Raw genomic sequence first — 21,895 nt, 5'->3', positions numbered from 1 at the left:
AGGGGGGGGGCCACAAAAGGGAGGGGCCCCCGTCCCCAAAAAAAAAAAAAAAAAAAAAAAAAAAAAAGAATAGGGGAAAGACAGATCATAAGAACAGAGAGCAGCAGATCTATTCTCATAAAATTCTGACTTTATTTCCACAGTGTAAAGGAACTTAAACTAAAAGGCTTTTTAAAAAACAATAGAGATTTTAGTGGTAACCAAATAAGAGGAAGCTGGTAGCCCCATATGGGTAACAAGCTACATCACAGGTCAGCTAATTTTTCAGAGATAACCAGGAAGAGGTGCTAAAGAAAACCAGATCATAACAACCCCCTAAGGCAGGCCTCAAAACTATCCCTGAATAGGAAACTGAATTTAACAGGAGCAGACTGGAGCAATTTGTCTCCCAGGACACTGTTGAAAACAATAACAAATTCAGCCAGCAATTCATGGAGCCTAACAGCTCAGTGTGATGCCAACGGAGACAGACAGCTTAACAGAGACATCAGGCACAGAAACACTCAGAACTAACTCTGCTAAAACAGTGGCATCACAGAGTCATTTCGCACGTGCTCAGTGTTGTGGTCTCTGAGGAGCAACGTCAATCTTCACACTGTGGGCAATCTACATTTTACTACAATAGTCCAGCTAAGTAAGTAAACAATGTAACAGTAAACAAGGACAACAACAAGCCCAGGGAGGAAGAGAGAATATCTAGAGTTGATATGTTATCAAAAATGTGTTGTCTTCAACAAAAGCTACAGCAAAACCACAGAACCGAGAACGTGTGTCTCATACAAAAGGAAAAAAGCAGACACCAGAAACTGCTCAGTAGATGGTCCAGTAATTGCATTTAATAGGCAAGTCTTCAAAGCAGCCACTATAAATACGGTCAAAGAAAGAATGGAAATGATTCTTGACGAGTAAAGGAAGTTATGATGACAATATTTTGTCAAATACAGAATATAAATTAAAAACTAGAATTGATTGAAAATAAACAAATAAAAATCCTGGAGTTGAGAATTATAATAAAAGAAAATAAAAATTTGCTAGAGTGGTTCAACATTAGATTTGAACTGATGGAAGAAAGACTCAACCAACTTGAAGACAAATGGATAAAGAATATGCCATTCAAAGAAAAGAGCTAAAGAGAATAAAAAGATTGCATGAAGATTCAGAGAAGGATATGACACTATTAATCATACCAATATATACAAAATGAGCATGGCAGAGGAAGAGGGAAAATGTTATTTAAAATGATAATAGCTGAACACATGCAAATGTAATAAAAGCAATAATCTTCACATCAAAGAAGTTCTATAATGACCAAGTTGTTTAAATAGAAAGAGATCTAAACCCAGGCATGGCATAGTAAAAATACTGAAAGACAAAAAACAGTCAATTTTGAAAGCAGCAGGAGAATAACATGTCACACACATGAGAATCTCATTAAGAATTACAGCAGATTTCTCATCAGGAAAAATGAAGGCTGGAAGTTAGTGGGATGACATGTTCAAATTGCTAAAAGAAAAAAAACACTTTCTCTCAAGAACCTTATACCTGGCAAAACATTCTTTCAAAAATAAAGGTGAAATAAAGACATTCTAAAATAAACAAAAATTGAGAGAAGTTCTTGATAGCAGACCTACCTACAAGAATGCTAAACAAATTTCTTGAGGCTGAAATCAAGTTACAACAGACAGTAATTTGGATCTACACACACACACACACACACACACACTCACACACATATAGAGCACCAGTATGGACAATTATGCAATTAAAAAAGATATTATAAATGCCTATATCTTCTCCTGTCTTCTTTTAACTGACATATAAATTATTTATTGAAAAGTATATATACACATGTGTTATATATGCACATTATATATAATGTATTGTAGGATCTGTCACACATGCTTATGCAATATATTTGACAATAAAAGCACAAAGGAGGTGAATAGGAGCAAAGCTGTACTGGAATAAGGAAATGGTAACATGGTAACTCTGCTACACAGGAACCAACAAAGGGGACCAGAAAAAATATATAATCGTTCTTCCTTTTCTGTTTATTTAAAAGACATACATTTACATAAAGTAAATAACAAAAAGTAGTACAAAATGAGGGAAGAGTGATTAGAGCTTTATGGGAGTAACATTTCTGTATCTCACTAGAATTAAGTTAGTATAAATCTGAAGTTGTTTTAATAAGATGTACCTAGTAAGCCCTAAAGCAACAATTACAAAAACGATTTTCTAAAGAGTGAAAAGATCGTTAAAGGAATTGAAATGTTACCCTAGAAAATAGTCACCCAATTCAAAAGTAAGCGGTAAAGAAGAATAGGGGAACAGAAAAGACATGAGACCTATTAAAAAAAAGAAAAAGGAAGAGGTAATTCCTATGATAGTAATAATACATTTAAGGTAAATGGATTAAATAATCTAATCAGAATATGTCAGACTGGACTCAAAAAATCCAAATATATACTGTTAAAAGGAAACATTTCAAATTGAAAGATACAAATATAAAATAAAAGGGTGAAAAAGATATTTATTCCAAAAGCAACAATAAGAAGTCTGGAGCAGCTCTACTAATATCAGACAAATGAGAGTTTAATACAAAAAGTGTCCCTTTAAGTAGTGTAAGTGGCATACAGTTCTTCTTTACACGGTCCACGGGACCAGGTTTCCTGCCCCTCCCCCAGCACCAGAGCATCCTTTCTTCTCTCCTTTATTTACCTGTCTTGAGGCTGGGTGCTTGCTACTCCTCCCTCAGAGACAGAAGGTCTGCTTTTACTCCTCCTGAAACATTGGGTCCTTGCCTGTTCCGGGGGTGAGACAGATAGCTGCCCTGCCTTAGCAGCTTAATGTTTGGCTTCCTAGGGTACAAGAGCGTCAGCAAGGGGACAAGGCTTCCTCTCCACAGCAGATGGTCACGTTACACACAGCACCAGGGTAGGTGTCTCCGATTTCCTGCTGGCCTTTCATCTTATGTGCTTAAAGGATTCTGAGTGTGGGAACTCCTCCTGTGTCTGAGCCTCACCCCCTTCACCCCAGCCATTCCAAACTGATAAGGTGCCCTCCACATAGCCTGTAAGAATTTGTTAAACTTTTAGCTGATTTCGTTTCACCTGCTTTTCACGTAGGCCACCTCTTTCTCCCGTGCCGTGCCAAGGGCTAAATAATTCCTTATTCCTCATTAGAAATTAGTTTACCAGTTGACCTTGCACCCCCAGCTCTATGCTATGCTCAGGTGAAATTATGATGTTGGCAATTTTCCAGCTTTTTCTCTTTATTAGAGTGGGAGTAACTTTCTTTGAAGGTTTCTTCTAAGAAATGTCAGAAGCATCACATTATTTTTGAAGTATGTTGTTTTCATTTTTATAAACAGAATCCACAGGTTCTGCACCTCTCAATTTGATTCCTTTTTAAAGTGCTGTTTGTGAATAGTTGTATAATGTATATGCTTGCTTGTTTATTTACATATTTATAATTTCTTAAGTAGTTGAAAAATTATTTCTGTTTATTTTCAGTGAACTGAGAATGCTCTCTATATTATTTTGCTTTATTAAGTTTGTGTCTGTAACTGTTTTTAAAATGTACTAGTAATTGTGAGAAAATATTAGAGCCAATTTTTGCTTGTATAAATACATGTATTTATATGCATATGTGTACATATGTATACGTTCATTAGATCTTAGTATTACATTGCTAAGTGGTACTTAGTATTGCTATACATGTTTACATATCTTTATTTACTCCATCTAATAGAGTCTCCAGAATCAAGACACACTACTCTTTCTCTTTCTTTTATTTTCTTACTTCTCTGTAGTTCGTACTTTATACACATGGATGCTAATTAGTAGGTGTTGCATAAATACTTTGAAATTATGTCCTCATTTTGGTTCATTATAAAGAACACATGTATATAGGTGTGTAGAAGATGGAGATTCTGTGCTCTACAATCATTCCACAAACTTACACTAAAATCTTATATATAAAACATTTTATTTAAATCAATCTTGTCCTAGATTTAAGAGAAATTTAAAAGTACTGAGGTATGTTTGAATATTAAGATTTAATTCTCCATCCCAGATGCGTCCATTTTTGCATATGCCCAAATTGACACACACACACACACACACACACCCCTGTGTGATGTTTAACTGCTGCTGTGTAAACCTGCATGATGTATGGTACATTTGCTCCAATATAGACAAAATGAAATCATGTAATATTTCTTCAACAATAAAAATTTTAAAACTACAAAATTAACATACTGTATGTTAATATCCTTAATCTAATTGATACATTTACTTTTGCTCAACTTATAATAATTATTTCCCTAAAGGGCAATTAATGTATCAAAATGATGTGTAATGACCTAAAGAAAGTCATGAATACTACTTTATTCCCAAGATCAGTTGTGGAGTGTCTGCTATGCTTTGGTAATAGTTCTGAACAAAGTACAGAACCTTGAATTAGAAGCAAAACTGGTTTGAAGGTAGGTGGATAAGCAGAGGCATAGTGGAGTAATTCAATGATTATCCATTTGTGATATCTCTATATTTTCATGTGTGTAGAGTCCCTTTCTTGATTATCATGGGATTTTTCACTTGGACTTTGTAGCACTGAAGAAGTATATAGAGCCAGGTGCAAAGGAACAGTGTACTTTTTCATGGAAATGCAAAAATAATTTATACACATGAATAAAACGAACATATTTCCAATTGAATTGACCGTATATTCTTCTGACATTGAGACAATTCTGAATCTTCTTTTAAAAGTGGAAAATGTGCTATAGAGAGAGTCTTCGAAATATTTATCAAACATTAAAAGATACACTTGGTATTTCAGTCTGTTCTTTCTCAGTTTCAGCCAAACTCTACCACATGCAAAATTTAGTTATGGACTTGAACACAAGTCTCAAAACATTGAGCATTTTATCATTACTGTACTCTCGTATAAAAGAAAAATGGTGAAATCGTTTCTAACTCACCCATGGTTAGTTGCACATTACTGTAAAAGAGCTGTGCAGTGCCCATTATATTCCACAGAGGCAGGAATATTTTGTTGATGAATATTGCTGAAAAGGCTGTGTGCTTTTCTATTTACTAATAGGACTATATCATTTATTAAATACAGACTAACAGGGCTTCCCTAGTGGCGCAGTGGTTGAGAGTCCGCCTGCCGATGCAGGGGACACGGGTTCGTGCCCTGGTCCGGGAGGATCCCACGTGCCGCGGAGCGGCTGGGCCCGTGAGCCATGGCCGCTGAGCCTGCGCGTCCGGAGCCTGTGCTCCGCAACGGGAGAGGCCACAAGAGTGAGAGGCCCGCGTACCACAAAAAAAAAAAAAAAAAAAAAAAAAATTACAGACTAACAAATCATACTCATATGTTAAGATTTAGTCTTCTCAGAGGATGGGGAAGGTTACCGTGACTCAAGTCTACAATCGTGAATTTCTATAGCATGACTTTCAGAACATATTTCTGTGCATGAAGATTCCAAGGAGAGATAAATGATATTAGAGTGTGTTTGGAAGAAAAGTGAAAATAGGCTTTTGATAAGATGCTGCTTTTCTTCTCTTTACCCATTCACACAGGAACCGCTAAATGGTAGATGTATGGACCAGTGACATTAGAAGTGGCCCCTTGTGAGTTCGTAAGGTTGTAACATTGGGGTGTACATTTTCATCCTATTTTAGAGTTGTATTAATTTTCATGATAGCCATATTGTTCTTAATGTTTTCACACTTTTAAAATTTACATAATATGACAAGCTGTCAGATATGATTAAACGTATCGTTTCATCATGTAAAATCTAAAATACTTAATGTAAAATCCAGTCAAGTTCACTTATTTTTTAAAAGAAAACCCTGTGAAGAACTTTTGTGTGGGAGTCTTAAAGGTGATAACGTTCTAAAATTGCACTTTTTAAAAAGTGCTTCTACTTTACTTTTATATCATTAAACAGGAGGTGGAATAATGCCTGAAAATTGTATTGGTTTGCTGCATAAACATGATGACACTACTCTGGAAATATATCCCATGTCCAGCATTATTTGTCTTTTATCTAAATCCTCCTTCTTACACCCAAATCTGCTTCTCTTTCATGACTTTCTTATTTTTACCACTGATGTCCTATTTGAGACCTGTTGATTTGTTTCTTTTTATCATACACACTTACTCAGTTGCCATCTCAAGTCTGGTTCCTGAACACGCCCTGTCTTGTAATATATACTTTCAATTTAATTGTCATATATTAAAGATCACAAACTTACATTTTTTTGCAGTAGCCTCCCAAATGATACCTCTTTCTCTAATTTCCCTTCAGTCAAATCTTCATTCCATTAGAAAATAATGAATGCTGAAAGTGTTGTTTTCACTGTTATATTTAAAAATTATTGCTGAGTTCCTACTGTCTGGATGAAGTCTAAACTCTTTAAATTCGCTCCATTCTTCACTTCCCTCCCTCCAAAATCTGATCATAACCCATTTTTCTTGAGTTATGGATATCACCTTCTTTACATAAATATTTACTTTTTCTAGTCAGTTGTGCTCAAGGACCTCTCCACATCCTATTTCTGTTCTTGATTTCACACCTTTTCTTACTTCATGCCCTTCATTGCTATCACAAAATTATCACCAGATAATTTCCAAGAAAATCATATTATTTTTTTTTGCTATCACTTCACTATTTTCTCTTGCCTATTAAAAATCTACTCTTTGATGTTACAGCTTCTTTTTAGAGCGATGACCTTATCATTTTTATCTTGGCTTTTCTTAACGTTCAGTTTTTACACATGCCCACATTATTGATGAGATCATTATTTTCAACACACTTTTATCAAGACGTGTATAGAGTAATGCTGATGCCCTGTCGGCCAGCTCTTATTCTGTTGAAGAAAGAATTATCTACTTTAGAAAATATTATATTATTGCATTTCCTTCTTTCTTAAAAGAATCACAAATGTCAATATTTTGAATATTTCATTGTTAAAAAAGAGGGCTCAGTATTTGTGTGGTTGAAAGTGTTAAGGATGTTGAAAGTAAAGGATTTGAGTCTACTTTTATGTTCCATTCTGATATTCATTTCTTTAATATACAAGAAGGGATTCTAAAGACATAGACACCTTAAAAGAATAAATATCTTGCTTTACACATGAATATGAAGGCACAGAGCAACTTAGAATTGATATAATAAAGCTAAATGGTCATTCCTTGATTGGTCTCACTTTACCTGCCCTCTACTCCACCCCATCACTTTAAAAATAATGCAGAACAGCAGACTATGTTTGAAGTACAGGGAGGAAAACAAAACAAAACATGGGCATTTACATTAAAACACTGACTGAACTCTCAAGAGTTAAAATGTAAGAAGTTTATTCTCCTTTTATCAAGCAATGTCTACAGACAGAGCATCCACATGGTGTAAGCTACCAAAGAAGGATATATGAGGCAGACTTAACATTAAATCATTAGGTCACAGACACTTTATGTGGTTCATGATCACAAAGGAGAAAATTGCTAGAAAGGAAAACAGATAAGTAGAAACATAAGCTGATTTCTGTTGTTTATTAAATCTACCTCCCATAATGCTTCCTTAAGCTAAGAAGTAATCTACTGTATCACACAGTTCAGGATGCTATATACACATAAGATATCACACACTATAAAATCTCAGGTTTCTAAGCAGTTTTACACAATTTAAACTTGAGTAAAATTTGTATTTAAAAAAGACCTTATTGGATTACCTTCAGGAAATGGAGGGCATTTCAACAGCTCATTAGCATTTTTACCAACAATAAAACAAAAAGAAGTAAAAAGATTCTCCAAACATGTAAGCTATTACTTTAAGCCTGGATAATTATCCGCTTATTTTAATAAACCAACTCACTAGTTTTAATCCACTTCTACCAGGCTTTTCTTTGCCTTGAAAAAGGAAAGCAATAATTTTTACTATGCAGTGTCTCAAATAAGAGGATTAGTCAGGTTTCCAACTACGGGACATAGTGAGAGAGTTGTTTAAGGATTATGTAGGAGTTAAACAATAGTCATTTAGGAAAGTTATAAAGGAATGAAGTCCTGTGATGGGTTATATTTAAATAGCAAAGGCAATGGAGAAGTACATCTTTCCTCACCACTGTGGTGCTATCCCCTAATTCCCAATTTCTGTTACTAATTCTCCTAAACCACTAATACTCATCAGTTCTCTAGCCAGTTTTTTCTTCCTGTTATTAATTTCCCGATACGTGGTTTACTCTAAGCAGACACAAATAATGCTTCTGTTTTAGAAATGGAAGTTCCTGCTGATGCAACACTGGACTACATGAAAAGAAAAAATCTATTCCACTAATAATAGACATTTGTAAGCAGTTGACATCCCAGACAAACTTGCATTAAAAATATAATACACTCTAGTGACTGAAACCAAAAGGAGTTGAGAATACATTGCAAACATTTCACCATAATTAGTTTCCTCTTTTCCTCCCCATTTTCCAGAGCATGCTGCAGATTATACAGTGAGTGTCAGAGTCTGTCACCTGTGTACAACCTTAGGCCAACTTATGCCTTCAAACGACATTTCATTGAGGGTTAGACAAATGACTGAAGACTGGGTTTGTTGCAAGAGATATTCAACTTTTCTCTTTTAATGACAAGAAATTTACAGTGATGTAGGCGGTCAGTATGCAGCTTTTAGCCTTCCTTTTCTTCTTGTGACATTCCCTTCAAGGCACAAAAGATTATAAACAGTGGATGGGACAGAATATTTTGAATAAAGAATTTTAAGGTTCCGTGACACCTTTTATTTCTGGTGTAAGCATACCAAAAGGACAGAGAAAAAAATAGATAAATCACCCTCAAAATGAAATGATGCTTAAAATCATTTCAAATTCCCTGCAGTTATTTGTAAGTATTTAAATTCCTATTTTATTAGCTTAAAACATAACTATAGATCTGATTCTTGCAATTGATGTATAATAGCTTCTCATTAAATATCGTGTTAAATATTTCTAATCAACCAATATTACTAATTGTGTATTTCTCTGCCAAAAAAAAAAATCTATTTTATTTGGGCCACCCAAGTAACTTATGTTTGCCTAGGATACAAACTTGAAAAGTTAAGCAATGTAAGTTGTAAATTGAAACCATGGATTAAGTGCAGTGTGCTGGAAAGCTCTTCACTTAATAATTGTTTAATAGGCTCCTAGGCATCTCCAACCCAGACGACTGTATTTCCTTGCTTAACTTCAGTGATCTCACAGTTTAACTTATTGAGTCGTCCATCTAGTATAAAGAGAGAGTCCTTGGAAGGTGTCATCAGATATTGACCAAACAAGCCACTGTCCTGGATTTGCCTGTTCTTCCGGTTCCAAGGCCATTCCTCTGCCTTGAGTGGTTCCTTAAGACTCTTTATCATCTTAACCTTCCCAGAGGCGAGCTCCACAAAGAGCACATCAGTCTGTGTGCTTGAACTACCGTAGATGTTGTACTGATGGGCTTCCGTAAAGGATGGCTGAAAGGCCAGGTCAGATATGTGCAGGTTTGTGTGAATATCAAAAGCCTCTTGTATTTCTCCTCTGATGGTGATGTACTGGACCCTCACAAGACCTTTCACGTCACTGATGCTGACAAGATAGTGTCCGTCTGGAGAGACATACGGAGTGCCTGTCACATCACTGTTGAACCCAATGACCAAGTCAGTTACACTGTCCACCAAGAGCTGTGGGGGAACCGCCCCCGTGCTGTTGGGTTTACAGCCAATAAAATAATATCCTCCCAAGTGTGTATACGCCAGCGACTGAGGGACACACTTATAGTCCTTCAAGTTAATGGTCTTGACGTATGACATGGTTTCAAGATCAATTTTTTGTAGTACAGCTTCATCTTTATGAAGAATAAATCCAAACCTGCAAAGATGAAAACCAAAGTTAGACAGGAAGCTCCGGGGTGGTTACCAGAAGAGAATGCGCTGTGGGCAGGTGGAAAGGGCCATCACAGCCCAGGCATTAATTGTCAGGCCATGCAGCAACTGGTGGCCCAATCGTGTTAGAATCAACTTTAAATCTCGCGGTCCTCCTCTTTCCTCTAGGTCATCCTTTCATTACAGCCAAACAGTTATAGCTCATGCTGTAGAGAGCAAAATAATTAAAAGTGATATATCTAGTTAATTGGAACAACACATTTTATTTTTACTCTAGAGGGCCAAAAAGTCAACATTATTTTGCACGTCTCTAAACCTACTGATATTGAATCAACTTTGTTAACTGCTAGAAAGCCAGCAAGAATAAAAGCCTTGAATATATATCGCTTTCACTCACTTCATTTCCTTCTTACATTGTTTATGACCTTCAAATAAATCTGACAATCATCACTCCTTAGATAATTATCCATATTTTTCTCATTTTAAGCTGCCTCTCTACCCTAATAGATGTAGATGTTTTTCGGGAGGGGTATAAAACTATTATCCTTCTATTTATTACCTTTTAGGATCATCTTGATTAACTACCTTTACGCTTTTAACATTTATTTTATTATAAATTTCAAATACAAGTTAAAATTTTCATCCTTGCCAAGCAAATACTATAATTTTTAATGATATACCTGCATTGTATCGGTTATTTTATATTGAACAATGATGAACTTTGGAGATTTATGGCATTTTTCTATTAAATTCAATCAAAAAATAAATATATTTTAAAATATGTTTTGGTGACCTCTTTGATTAATTCAGTGCTTTTGGTCCTGAATGCTAGCTGTAAATTATCAAAAGTCTCTGTGACAAGGGTAAATATATTTTGTGTGTTTTTTTTGTTTGCTTGCAGGGTATAAATACATTTTGAAACACTGACCTATAACATCAGTGGCTTCCTAGCAAAAATAAGTAGGTTAAATAAGATAAAATGAGATAGAAACTACTATACACAATTATATCCAAAATGCATATTGGACAACAGAATTGTAAAGGACTTTTATTTTGTTTTTGTTAATCATATTGATTAAAACACCTCCTAATATTTCCAGAAATTCCTTAAAAATAAAGATCAGAAAAGTATTGTTATGTTACATTGACTCCTAAATGAAAAAAATTAAGATGACTTGACTGTGAGTATTAAAACAAAGCAAAACAAAGCCAACTCTACAAAGAGAGCCATTTTCATTATTGTCACCTGTACAATTCACTTTCAGTGCACTAATTCTTAAAGTTTAATTTTTGTAAACAAAGTTACCATTTCCACACATAATACAGAAATATGGTGCATTCGGTGTTATAATCCTTAAAATTCTAAATATAATCACATGGAAAACTCAAAATATAAACACAGACCTTTAATATCCTAGAAAAAATGTGCCTGTTTGCAAAGAATCAGTCTTGTATTATGTAAGGCATGAAGTACATAAGCACAAATATTTTACTAAAATAGACATAAGACTGTAACTGCTTCTATGTTATTGCATTACATAGACTTAGGAAACTATATCATAACTTTAGATATATTTGAACATTTGTGAAGAGACTGCTGTCACTGGAGAGAGTACAAATTCTTCTACACAAAAGAAAAGCTACCATGTATATCTACTCCTTTAAAAAGATATCTTAAATATTTACTGAACAACCACTAAACCCAAAGAACTGGGAATATATTGGAGGTGAACATAACTCGCCCTGCTTTCAATGAGTAGAAATTTTGAGTGAATTGAAAAACTGTTAGTGATTAATGCTTAATTATAGTATTCTGTAATACTACTACTTAGTAGCTATTACTTTATATATATATATCTATATATTTGAAATGGAATAAAATAATCAGTTTGAAAGTAATATTTCTATTGTATTTCAAAATGACATGCACCATTTCTGGTTGACTTACGGGATCTTTATTTTTTCTTGTGTCCCTAATAATAACTGTGCTTGTGTCCTTTCAGTAAACAAAGCTCATACTATACCTATTCAGGATACAATTTCAGTCCTGATTACAATGGTATGAAGAGACCTTTATATTGTTAACAATCACTTCTAAATGCTCCCATTAAAATATGAATACCTAGTGCAGGTTTTAAATACTACCTGAATGTTAAAGAATAAGCAAACAAACAAAAGTCCTCAAACTGAAAACTGAGTCTCATTACTTTTGTATTATCGGCATCAAAAATATCATAAAATCCTAATTATCACTACCCACTCTCATACTTGTCTTAATAAATAATGAACTTGGGCTACTGGAAAGGATGTACTTCCATTCATTGACAGTCATTAAGGACATGTAAGTGTGGAGATGTATCATTGTGTCTGATGTCATTAATGGAATTGTTAATTATGATGGAAGATACTTTTTTTTTGTTATATATGGTATAAGTGCTCAGAGGCAAAAGCAGTAATTTGCACATTTAATAAAAGCCATAAACCAGTCAAGTCTTGGCATTTCAATTCTCCTCTTAACCTGGGGTCTTCTGCTCCCTTTAGACAATGGTGTTTGAACGCTAAAGAGGAAGAAGGAGACAAGCTCTAACCACTCATGAACTAGTTTAACTCCGATACTGAAGAATGCACTCAAGTTTCCTGTGATACAATCCAGCCTCTTTTGGAGGTAAATACAATTTTTAAAAATGGTTCTGTTAAAAATGCAAAAGCCCCATGTGGGGTGATAAAATTACATCCCTTTGGCATCCATACTGTATGCTCCTTTAGGACTAGAGATCTAGCTACATAAACAGATGCATTGAGAAAGCCTTCAATTTTTCACTACTGATTTACTGGTAGGAAGTGGTGTCTCTAATTCAAAATTTCCCCCAGTACAGATTGATATTCTGAAGTCTCCCACTGTTCATTAGTCTGTGATTAATATTTACTATGCTAGGCTCTCAACTTTCATGCCTGCTTAGTATAATAAAATCCTGCATAGTACTAGGCCTAACATAGTTTGTCTAATATTTGTCAGAATGTGTGTAGGAAGTTGCAGACTATGAGAAATGAGAGAGTTAAAACTTATTCTTGAAATGACTTCGTGTATTTGGGAAATAAAGTAACTAGGAAATTGTAACCTCTCCGCACGTCATTGTGTGGATTTGTTGCAGATTTGGTGAGGCGAGTGAGAGCCCTCTTTTCTTTACCAAATTATTTTCTTTTTCTGAGTGTTTAATCAATCTAGTTCATTATAAATTTTATAAAAAGATTCAACTTTAATTACTGTTTTTATGCTTTAAAGTGAGGTCATGAGGTGATTCACATTCAGAGAACTTGTTTGGATGAAGTAAGTGTTTTCAATCTGAGCTGACTTAGTTTCATGACCCAGTTTTTCAATATAATAGATATGTGACCTCATATAAAGTCCTTGACTTCCATGAGTTTCAGTTTCCCCATCGGCATGAAGAGGATAAAAGTACCTTGTTTTGAGAATGAGAATAAATGCGTGTTTATTACCAGTAAAACAGTATATTCTCAACAAGTAGAACATGTCCATGCTTTATATGTTAAGTAGCATCATTTTCCCATTATGTATCAAATATAATATTTCCTATGGCACAACAGACTATTATAATCCATGGATGGAAAAACAAAAACAAATGATTAATTTTTTTGTATAGCCAGTATTCCCACAATGTTAAAAAATAAGCATATGGTATTACCCAAATGTGATGAGATTTATGCATTTGTGAATTCAACAGCGGTCACTTTTTTTTAAAATTAATTAATTAATTATTGACTGTGTTGGGTCTTTGTTTCTGTGCGAGGGCTTTCTCTAGTTGTGGCAAGCGGGGGCCACTCTTCATCGCGGTGCGCAGGCCTCTCACTATCGCGGCCTCTCTTGTTGCGGAGCACAGGCTCCAGATGCGCAGGCTCAGTAGTTGTGGCTCACGGGCCTAGTTGCTCCGCGGCATGTGGGATCTTCCCAGACCAGGGCTCGAACCCATGTTCCCTGCATTGGCAGGCAGATTCTCAACCACTGCACCACCAGGGAAGCCCAACAGCGGTCACTTTGATAATAGAGATTCACCTTTTTATTCTCGCTTCGCTTGTGTCAACAGGATCTGTGTCCAGTGCGCACCTTGCCCAATCACCAAATTGCTCATGTTAGGAACATGGGCAGCCGAGCTCACTCCATCATCTCTTAGAGATGCTGTTTCAGTTCCTAGGGAGGGTGTGGAGCAGGTGGCCATGGAGTACTGGGTGACTTTGCACTCTGCACAAATGATGGGATTTGGAATCGATACCTGTCTTACTCAAGGACTTTCACTAAAAGTAACAGAAAATTTTTTGGCTGACTTTAGGACCTGGATCTCTAAGGACATGGAGAGGTGCAGTCAGAGTGTGTCATGGCAATTCAGGAGCGTTGCAAGGGAAGTGATTTGGCAGAGAGGGGGAAAAGAACAGATACTTAGAGAGAAACATGACTGAAACATCATGAAGCCTAATAAAGATTAACTGTGCCATGACCTCCACGTCCCACAAGACCAGGCTACAGTTCTTGCATTTGAGTAATGAATGACTTCCCCATATCTTTCACTAGACAGCCCCCAAATAGAATCTCACAAAGCAGCTTTTAAGTCACTCACCCCAAAGCACCTGCGATGATATTCTGCTCCTGTCCTGCTTTCAAATCCATGACCTGAGATGCTACTGAAGGAATCTCATAATTGTAATTAATGACCTGTATTAATTTGCCATGGTCAGTGCCAAGAGTAGTGATACCCCAAAGCTTAGAGTGAAAGATGCCCAAAGATTTGCAGAAAAACAACGATTTTATCTCCTGAATCATAATATAGGGCTGCCTCTCCCCAGAGTCCTCACAGATCCCCACCTGGACAGTTCTCATTAAAGCTGACTTCTAATACTTAACCACTAAGGACCAGTCCTTACAAGCTAGGAAGTGTTTCTTTGTTTTTTTTTTTCTTTAATTTTTATTGGAGTATAGTTGATTTACAGTGCTGTGTTAGTTTTAGGTGCACAGCAAACTGAATCAGTTATACATATACGTATATCCGTTCCTTTTTTCTGATTCTTTTCCCATATAGACCATTACAGAGTATTGAGTAGAGTCCCCTGTGCTATACAGTGGGTCCTTATTAGTTTTTTATTTTTTATATAGTAGTGTGTATATATTAATCCCAATCTCCCAGTTTATCCCTCCCCTGCTTTCCTCCCTGACCATAAATTTATTTTTTACATCTGTGCCTTTATTTCTGTTTTGTAAATAAGTTCATTTGTACCCTTTTTTTTTAGATTCCACATATAAGCGATATCATATGATATTTGTCTTTCTCTGTATGACTTACTTCACTCAGTATGACAATCTCTAGGTCCATCCATGTTGATGCAAATGATATTATTTTGTTCTTTTTTATGGCTTAGTAATATTCCATTGTATAAATGTACCACATCTTCTTTATCCATTCCTCTGTTGATGGACATTTATGTTGCTTCCATGTCCTGGCTATTGTAAATAGTGCTGCAGTGAACATTGGGGTGCATGTGTCTTTTTGAATTATGGTTTCTCCCTGGGAAATATTTCTGAAGCTCCCTCTCCATTCCTGTATAATCTCTTTCCTCAAACTCTGTCATCTGCACCTCCCCAGATTTTAAAACTAGTCTTTCCATGTATATCAATGGATGCAAATGGAAAGCAGTAAGTGGAGATTGGGTGTATTTGAGTATTGGTTTTGCCAGACATTATGCCTTATTAGTAAAAAAAAAAAAAAAAAAAAAAAAAAAAATGCTGCAATCCACATCTAAATAAAAGAATTTCCCCAAACTTTTCTGATGTCTCAATTGTAGAAAGCATATTCCTTGAAATAAAATCTCAGAACAAGAAAATTAGAACAGCCATAGGAATTTGTTGTAGTGAGATTTTACTTGTGAAAATCTAAATCCAAAACATAGGATCAAGTAAATAATTAGTGCTTCATAAAAAGTGACAAGCAGGATTATTAAGACTTTGTTTTCCTAACTGGATGATAAGTATCCTGTTTTTCCAACTGGAAGGTAAGAAATGCTTAACAGATAAGAAACTAAAATGATAATCTCCTCTCCTTGCAATTAATATCTAGACCCACACACACAATGTGCTCTTGAAATATCCCCCAGTGTGTTAGCAGCTAGCACAGAGTTTTCATCGACACAAACCATAAAGCTGACATGAGTCATCATTCACTAGTTTATGGATTCCTTTATATTTAGTTGTTTCCTATTATCCCAGACTGACCTCTGTAATAAAAGACTGAATGCTGTTCCTACTCAAGTACCAGAGGATTTAGTTTTTATCTGAATTTCACATAAACAGCTCAGTAAAATACACCTGTTCCTAAAGAGTGGTCACATTCACATTCGAAAGAGGTGAAACACAGAAGAAGTGGAATTGACACATTTAGTAAAGATTTATAACAAGAGCAAGGACGGTTTCTGAATTGGCCTAATGCTTAGATGTGTTTGAGAAATGATAATACTTTTAAGTTTTCTGTTTTCAACACACAGGTTGAAAAGCTGAAATGAACACCAGGATGCCCTCCTTCCTGACTTGTATAAGTATATTGTGCGAATTCTGTATTAAAGATTTTAGCTACATTACTTCTTCCCTACTTTCATTTTTAATTTTTTTTCTTAAAAAATGAAGTAGAATGTATTACTGATCCCTAAATCCCCTACTGCCTTCCTTCTCTGGTATCTTATTGTTCTGTTGTGTAGGGAGTTTGATTCTTCTAGGAAAAACTGAGACATAAATACATAACTTAATTTTATTATATTCAGGATGTCTAATCGCTTGACAGAATTAATATAGTGTCTAAAGTTCTATCACTTCTAGTGAGTAACCAGGGCATACAGAAAAAAACAGATTTATTAAGAATTCTGTGCATACCACATGGACTACAGACCGTACTTCAAACACCAAAGCCCTCCACTTTTTTCTGAAGAGCTTAACAGCTTAAGGAAAAACATGACAACTATGCATTAAGATGGCATTTTAAAAGACTGGTGGCTCTCCCTTTTTTTTGGAAAACAACCTGAAAAATCTGAAAATAGCAGCTTCCCTGACCTCACCTGTTCTTCTGAAGAGGATGTGTTTCACGTAAGAGTTGGTAAATGGATCAGAGGTGATATAACAGAAGTGGAGTTAGTAATTAGAAGAGTGAGAGATAATTTGTGAGCACAGAGGTGGGAAGAGAAAAGGGAGATAAAACAAAGACATGAACAAATTAGAATCTTATTAATCAATCAAGAAATATTACCCAAATTGTGTACCTGTAAGAGAGAAAAGGAAGTGAAAAGCTGGCTCCCTGAGGAACCAGGTTAGGCATGATTTGGGTTCTAGAGGCTATGTGATCACATTCAGTAATAATTCACAGCCTACTATGTGCAGTGCACTTCATAAAACCTTAGGAAGGAAATGGAGAGTAAATAAATGGCTCCAATCCTTAAGGTAATTATGTCAAGTAGTGGGTGCTTATAATTATGTCCCTTGACTTGCAAAGAGTATTTGGGGAAACTCTGAAAAGAAAAGATGGGTTACAGCTACTAATTTGCTACAGCTACTAACTTTTGTTATGCTAGGCTTTCAGTGGAAGAGAGAGCTCATTTCAGTCTGGATCCCAGAAGGAAAAGTGCAAATTCTAATTAGAATAAATCAAAGAGACTGTTTACAAAGCAATGCAAATTGACTACAAGTAATAGTGCAGTAATGTATGGAGAGCAACAGTAAGGCTGTTGTCACTGCTGTGTCCTGGAAGGAAGGAGTTAGGTGGAGAGAGGTATGTCTTGTAAGGATCTGGGACTTTCCATTTTAAGAAACTTCTGGTTTCCTAGAAATCAGCAGACAAGGTGCTGCAGGGTGGGTAGTGGGGATAATACACTCTGGTCCCACCTTCTGCATGCAACCTCCAGCCAGGTTTCTCATTGGCCAGACCCCTGGGACAGAGCAAGGTGGAGGAGGGTAAAGGTTTTGCCAAATAGCGGCACAGATTTCCTTGGCTGAGGAATCTGAGAGTCTCAAGTCTAGTGAATGCATGCAGCTGCCTGGAGTGAGGATTGTAACATACACAGCTAGTTTTTCTAATTGAGATCATTTGACAATCGATAAGGAAAAAATGCGTAACTGTGCAAGTTGGGCGAAGGAAAAATTCTTGATTTTTCTTCCTGAAATGATTTCTTCTTTGCATAACATTTTCTTCTGGTAAAGTTGTAGAAAATGTCTCTAACCTCCAGTTACTAGTAAAATATTTTTAATAACTCCTGTGTACTGAATGTGTGTGCCCCATATCCTTCACCTCCCTCCAAATTCATATGTTGAAGCCCTAATTCCCCATGTGATGGTATTTGGAGGAGACTTTGGGAAGAATTAGGTCATGAGGGAGGAGCCTACATGAATGAGATTAGTCGTCTTATAAGAAGAGACATGAGACAGACAATCTCTCTCGCTGTCTCTGCCATGTAAGCACACAACAAGAAGATGGCAGTCTGCAAACCAAGAAGAGGGTCCTCACCAGAACCTCGTTATGCTGACACCCTGGGTCTCTGACTTCCCAGCATCTAGAACTATGACAAATACATTTCTGTTGTTTGAGCCACCCAGGCTCTGGTATTTTGTTAAAACAGCATGGACTGACTAAGACAGACCTTGGTACCACAAGTAGGGATGCTGCTGTAAGTGTGGAAGCAACTGTGGAGCTGAGCGATGGGTAGAGGCTGGGATAGTTTTGGTGTACATGTGAGAAATAGCCAATATCGCCATGGAGGGAATGCTAAAGGCAAGCCTCATGAAGCCCCAGAAATAAAAAAGGAGAGAAAGTCTCTGTCTTCTTAAAGAATACACAAAAAACAGGAGCAGAATGTGGAAATATGAATGGTAGAAGCCATTCTGATGAAGTCTCAGGTGGTACTGAGGAAGTATTATTGGAAACCAGAGGAAAGGTGACTTCTGTTATATGCAAAGAACTCGGTTAAGTTCTGTTAGTGTTCTAGTGTCTTATGGAAGACAGAACGTGGGAATGATGAAATTTTAGATGTTCAGCTGAGGAGATTCGTAAGCAAAGTTCTAATGGAGTGGCCTGTTTCCTCATCACTGTTTATAGTAAAAATATGAGAAGAGAGATGAATTGAAGAAGGAATCATTAAGCAAAAAGGAGCCAGAACATAAAGATGTGGAGAGTTTTCTGTGTCCATAATACAAAAAATGAGAATGCATGTTCAGAAGAGAACATTAAGTATGTGGAAGACTGACCATTTGATAAGGAGATTAGCGTGGGTGGAACCACAGAACGAATCAGTCACCAGGAAGAACACGGCCAGTTTGAACTAAAGGAGATGGAGATGGGATGGAGAAAGGGAGATTGTCTGACTTCTCGAATTTTAAAGGATGAGACCATACAGCTATTCAGCTGTGGACATGCATTATTCTTCAAGGCAAAGGGTGAATGGCTCCAGAGGTGATTCAAGGATTATCAGGGCCACATCCTAGGACTGAAAAGATGTGAGACATCACCCAGAGCTTCAGGAACAGGACCACCCAGAGCTCTGCAGAGCTGCAGGGGGCAGAACTGCCACTCCAGTGGGTCTGGAAGCCACAGCACCTAGCCAAAGGGTATATTCTTGAGACTTCAGAATCTCATGGAGTTTGCCATGCTGCACTTTAGAGTTGCTTGGGACTCATCACCACCACTCCCTTCTCTCTTTGTACTCCCTTTTGGAATGAAGTGTCTATTCTGTGCCTGTCCCACCACTGTATTTTGGAAGCACATAACTTGTTTGATTTCACAGGTTCACAACAAGAGGGGAATTTTGCATCAGTATGAACCATACCCTGAGTCTCCACCAAATCTAATTTAGGTGATATTTAGATGAGACTCTGGAATTTACACTTTAAATGCTAGAATGAGTTCAGACTTTGGGGGCTATTGGTAGGAATGACTGCATTTTGCACTTGAGGAAGACATTAATTTTGAGGATGTAGGAGTGGAATGCTATGACTGAAATGTGCCCTCCCCCCCCCCATTCATATGTCAAAGCCCTAATCCCCAATGCGATGCTAGTTGGAAGTCAAGCCTTTAGGAGGAAATTAGGTCATGGATAGAGCCCTTGTGAATGGGATTAGTGCCCTTATAAGAGGAGACACTTCTTAGAAAGGTGATCTCTCTCCCTGCCATGGGAGGACACAGCAAGAAGATGACAGTCTGCAAACTAGGAAGAGGGTCCTCACTATGACCGTCAGGACTTCCCAGCCTCTAGAAGAGTAAGAGATAAATTTTTGTCATTTAAGCCACTTGGTCCATAGTGTTTTGTTAAATTAATGGAACTGAGATTTCTATGTAGTAAAAGTTACAAACATGATTAATACTAGTAGCTGTATTATTATTTTCCCATTATGTTTACATTTTCTTCAGACAAGACTAAAGCTGCGTGAATAATTATTGCTTGACAGGTTAAGGGATTATAATATATGTTCTGAAATTTATTTGGACTTAGTATTAAAAAAAATTATCCTGTGTGTGTGTTCTTGGGTATGTAAGAGTAAGGGAAAGGGGAGAGTTTTGTTTTGTTTTTGCATTTTTATTTATATAAATGATGATGATATGGCATATATCTCACGTTGTGTCTTAGTTTTCCTCTTTCAACACTACATTTGAAAGATACGTCCCCATAGCTGTCTGTAGTATATTTACTGCTTTAGAGTCATTCCCAGGAAGCTGAAGTATGAGCCACAATATTTTACTTACTCCATATACTCAGTGTGGCTTCATTCAACTGCTGGGTTGGTTGGTGGCTGAGCTCAGCAAGGAAAACTGGGATGGGTTGGCCTCCCTCTTTCAGTGTGGTTTTCTATCCTCGAGGATGCTATACAAGACTTCCTCGCAAGGTGACTGTGGCGTTCTAAGAAGGGAAGCTCTAAATAGTCAACTCTCTGCTTGCCTCATGTTTGCTTAGGTCCCACTGACATTAAGAAATGATATAGCCAAGCCTAGGGTCAACGTTTGAGGGGATTACCCAAAACCATTGATACTGGGAGACTATTCATTGGAGACCATTATTATAACAATATACTATATACAGTAATGGTTCAAATGTTGTTGTTTTTCTTGACATAGCTATCTATTAGTACACAATTTATCGAATAGGCCATCACTTCCCACTGATTTGGAATGCCGCTTGTTGGCTGACATGCATTTAGTCTATGCCTGAATGTTCTATTTACTTCATGAGCGTTTCTCTTCACATATAAGTTTTGCACTATTTTATTTATTGAGCCTATAAATATGTATAAATATCCAAGAAAATGAATCTTTCACAATTTTTTCTCAAAATTTATTGGCTACTTTTTTTTATGTGTGGTGTTCCATAAACTTTGCAGTCAGTTTATCAAGTTAAAACATGATTAGTATTTTTATCTTACATTTTAGAATCAACTTATCTAATTTAAAAATGTTAATATTTTCAGGGGATTTATTAAATTTATACATTAACTAACTGAATTTTAACATTTTTAAAAGGAATACTGTATGTATTTCTATTTATTTGATTCATTTTTAATTGCTATATCATGAAAAAGTCATCTCTTCTTGAACGTATACATAGATATTTTACCTTTTTAGTTGTTAATGTTAATCAATTCTTTTTTCCATTACATCTCCTGATTGATTTTTTTTTTTACTATATATAGAATTACTAATTTCTTTTCTTTTCTTTTTTTTTTTTTTGCGGTATGCGGGCCTCTCACTGCTGTGGACTCTCCCGTTGCGGAGCACAGGCTCCGGACGCGCAGGCTCAGCGGCCATGGCTCACGGGCCCAGCCGCTCCGCGGCATGTGGGATCTTCCCGGACTGGGGCATGAACCCGTGTCCCCTGCATCGGCAGGCGGACTCTCAACCACTGCGCAACCAGGGAAGCCCTGATCAAAACTTTTAATGGCTTCTATCGCACTTAGAATAA

General features: G+C 36.5%; 1 protein-coding gene across 3 annotated transcripts in view; it reads right to left on the bottom strand.

Moving 5' to 3' along the window:
* Window positions 1-9,128: 9,128 nt before the first annotated feature.
* The window catches only part of FSTL5 (follistatin like 5), a 649,684-nt gene continuing 636,917 nt past the window's right edge, over window positions 9,129-21,895 (bottom strand). For 2 of the 3 annotated variants that reach the window (XM_024736116.1, XM_024736117.1), the window contains one exon: window positions 9,191-9,893. In XM_024736116.1, the coding sequence (XP_024591884.1) occupies window positions 9,191-9,893 (703 nt within the window). Of the gene's footprint in view, window positions 9,894-21,895 lie in introns of all 3 variants that reach the window. The other variant, XM_024736115.1, reaches the window with a different exon arrangement.

The sequence above is a fragment of the Neophocaena asiaeorientalis genome, unplaced genomic scaffold, assembly GCF_003031525.2.
Source record: "Neophocaena asiaeorientalis asiaeorientalis breed wild unplaced genomic scaffold, Neophocaena_asiaeorientalis_V1.1 scaffold7, whole genome shotgun sequence".
NCBI lineage: Eukaryota > Metazoa > Chordata > Mammalia > Artiodactyla > Phocoenidae > Neophocaena > Neophocaena asiaeorientalis.
Note: the sequence above shows the minus strand (reverse complement) of the source record. Positions and strands in the feature narration are given on the sequence as shown.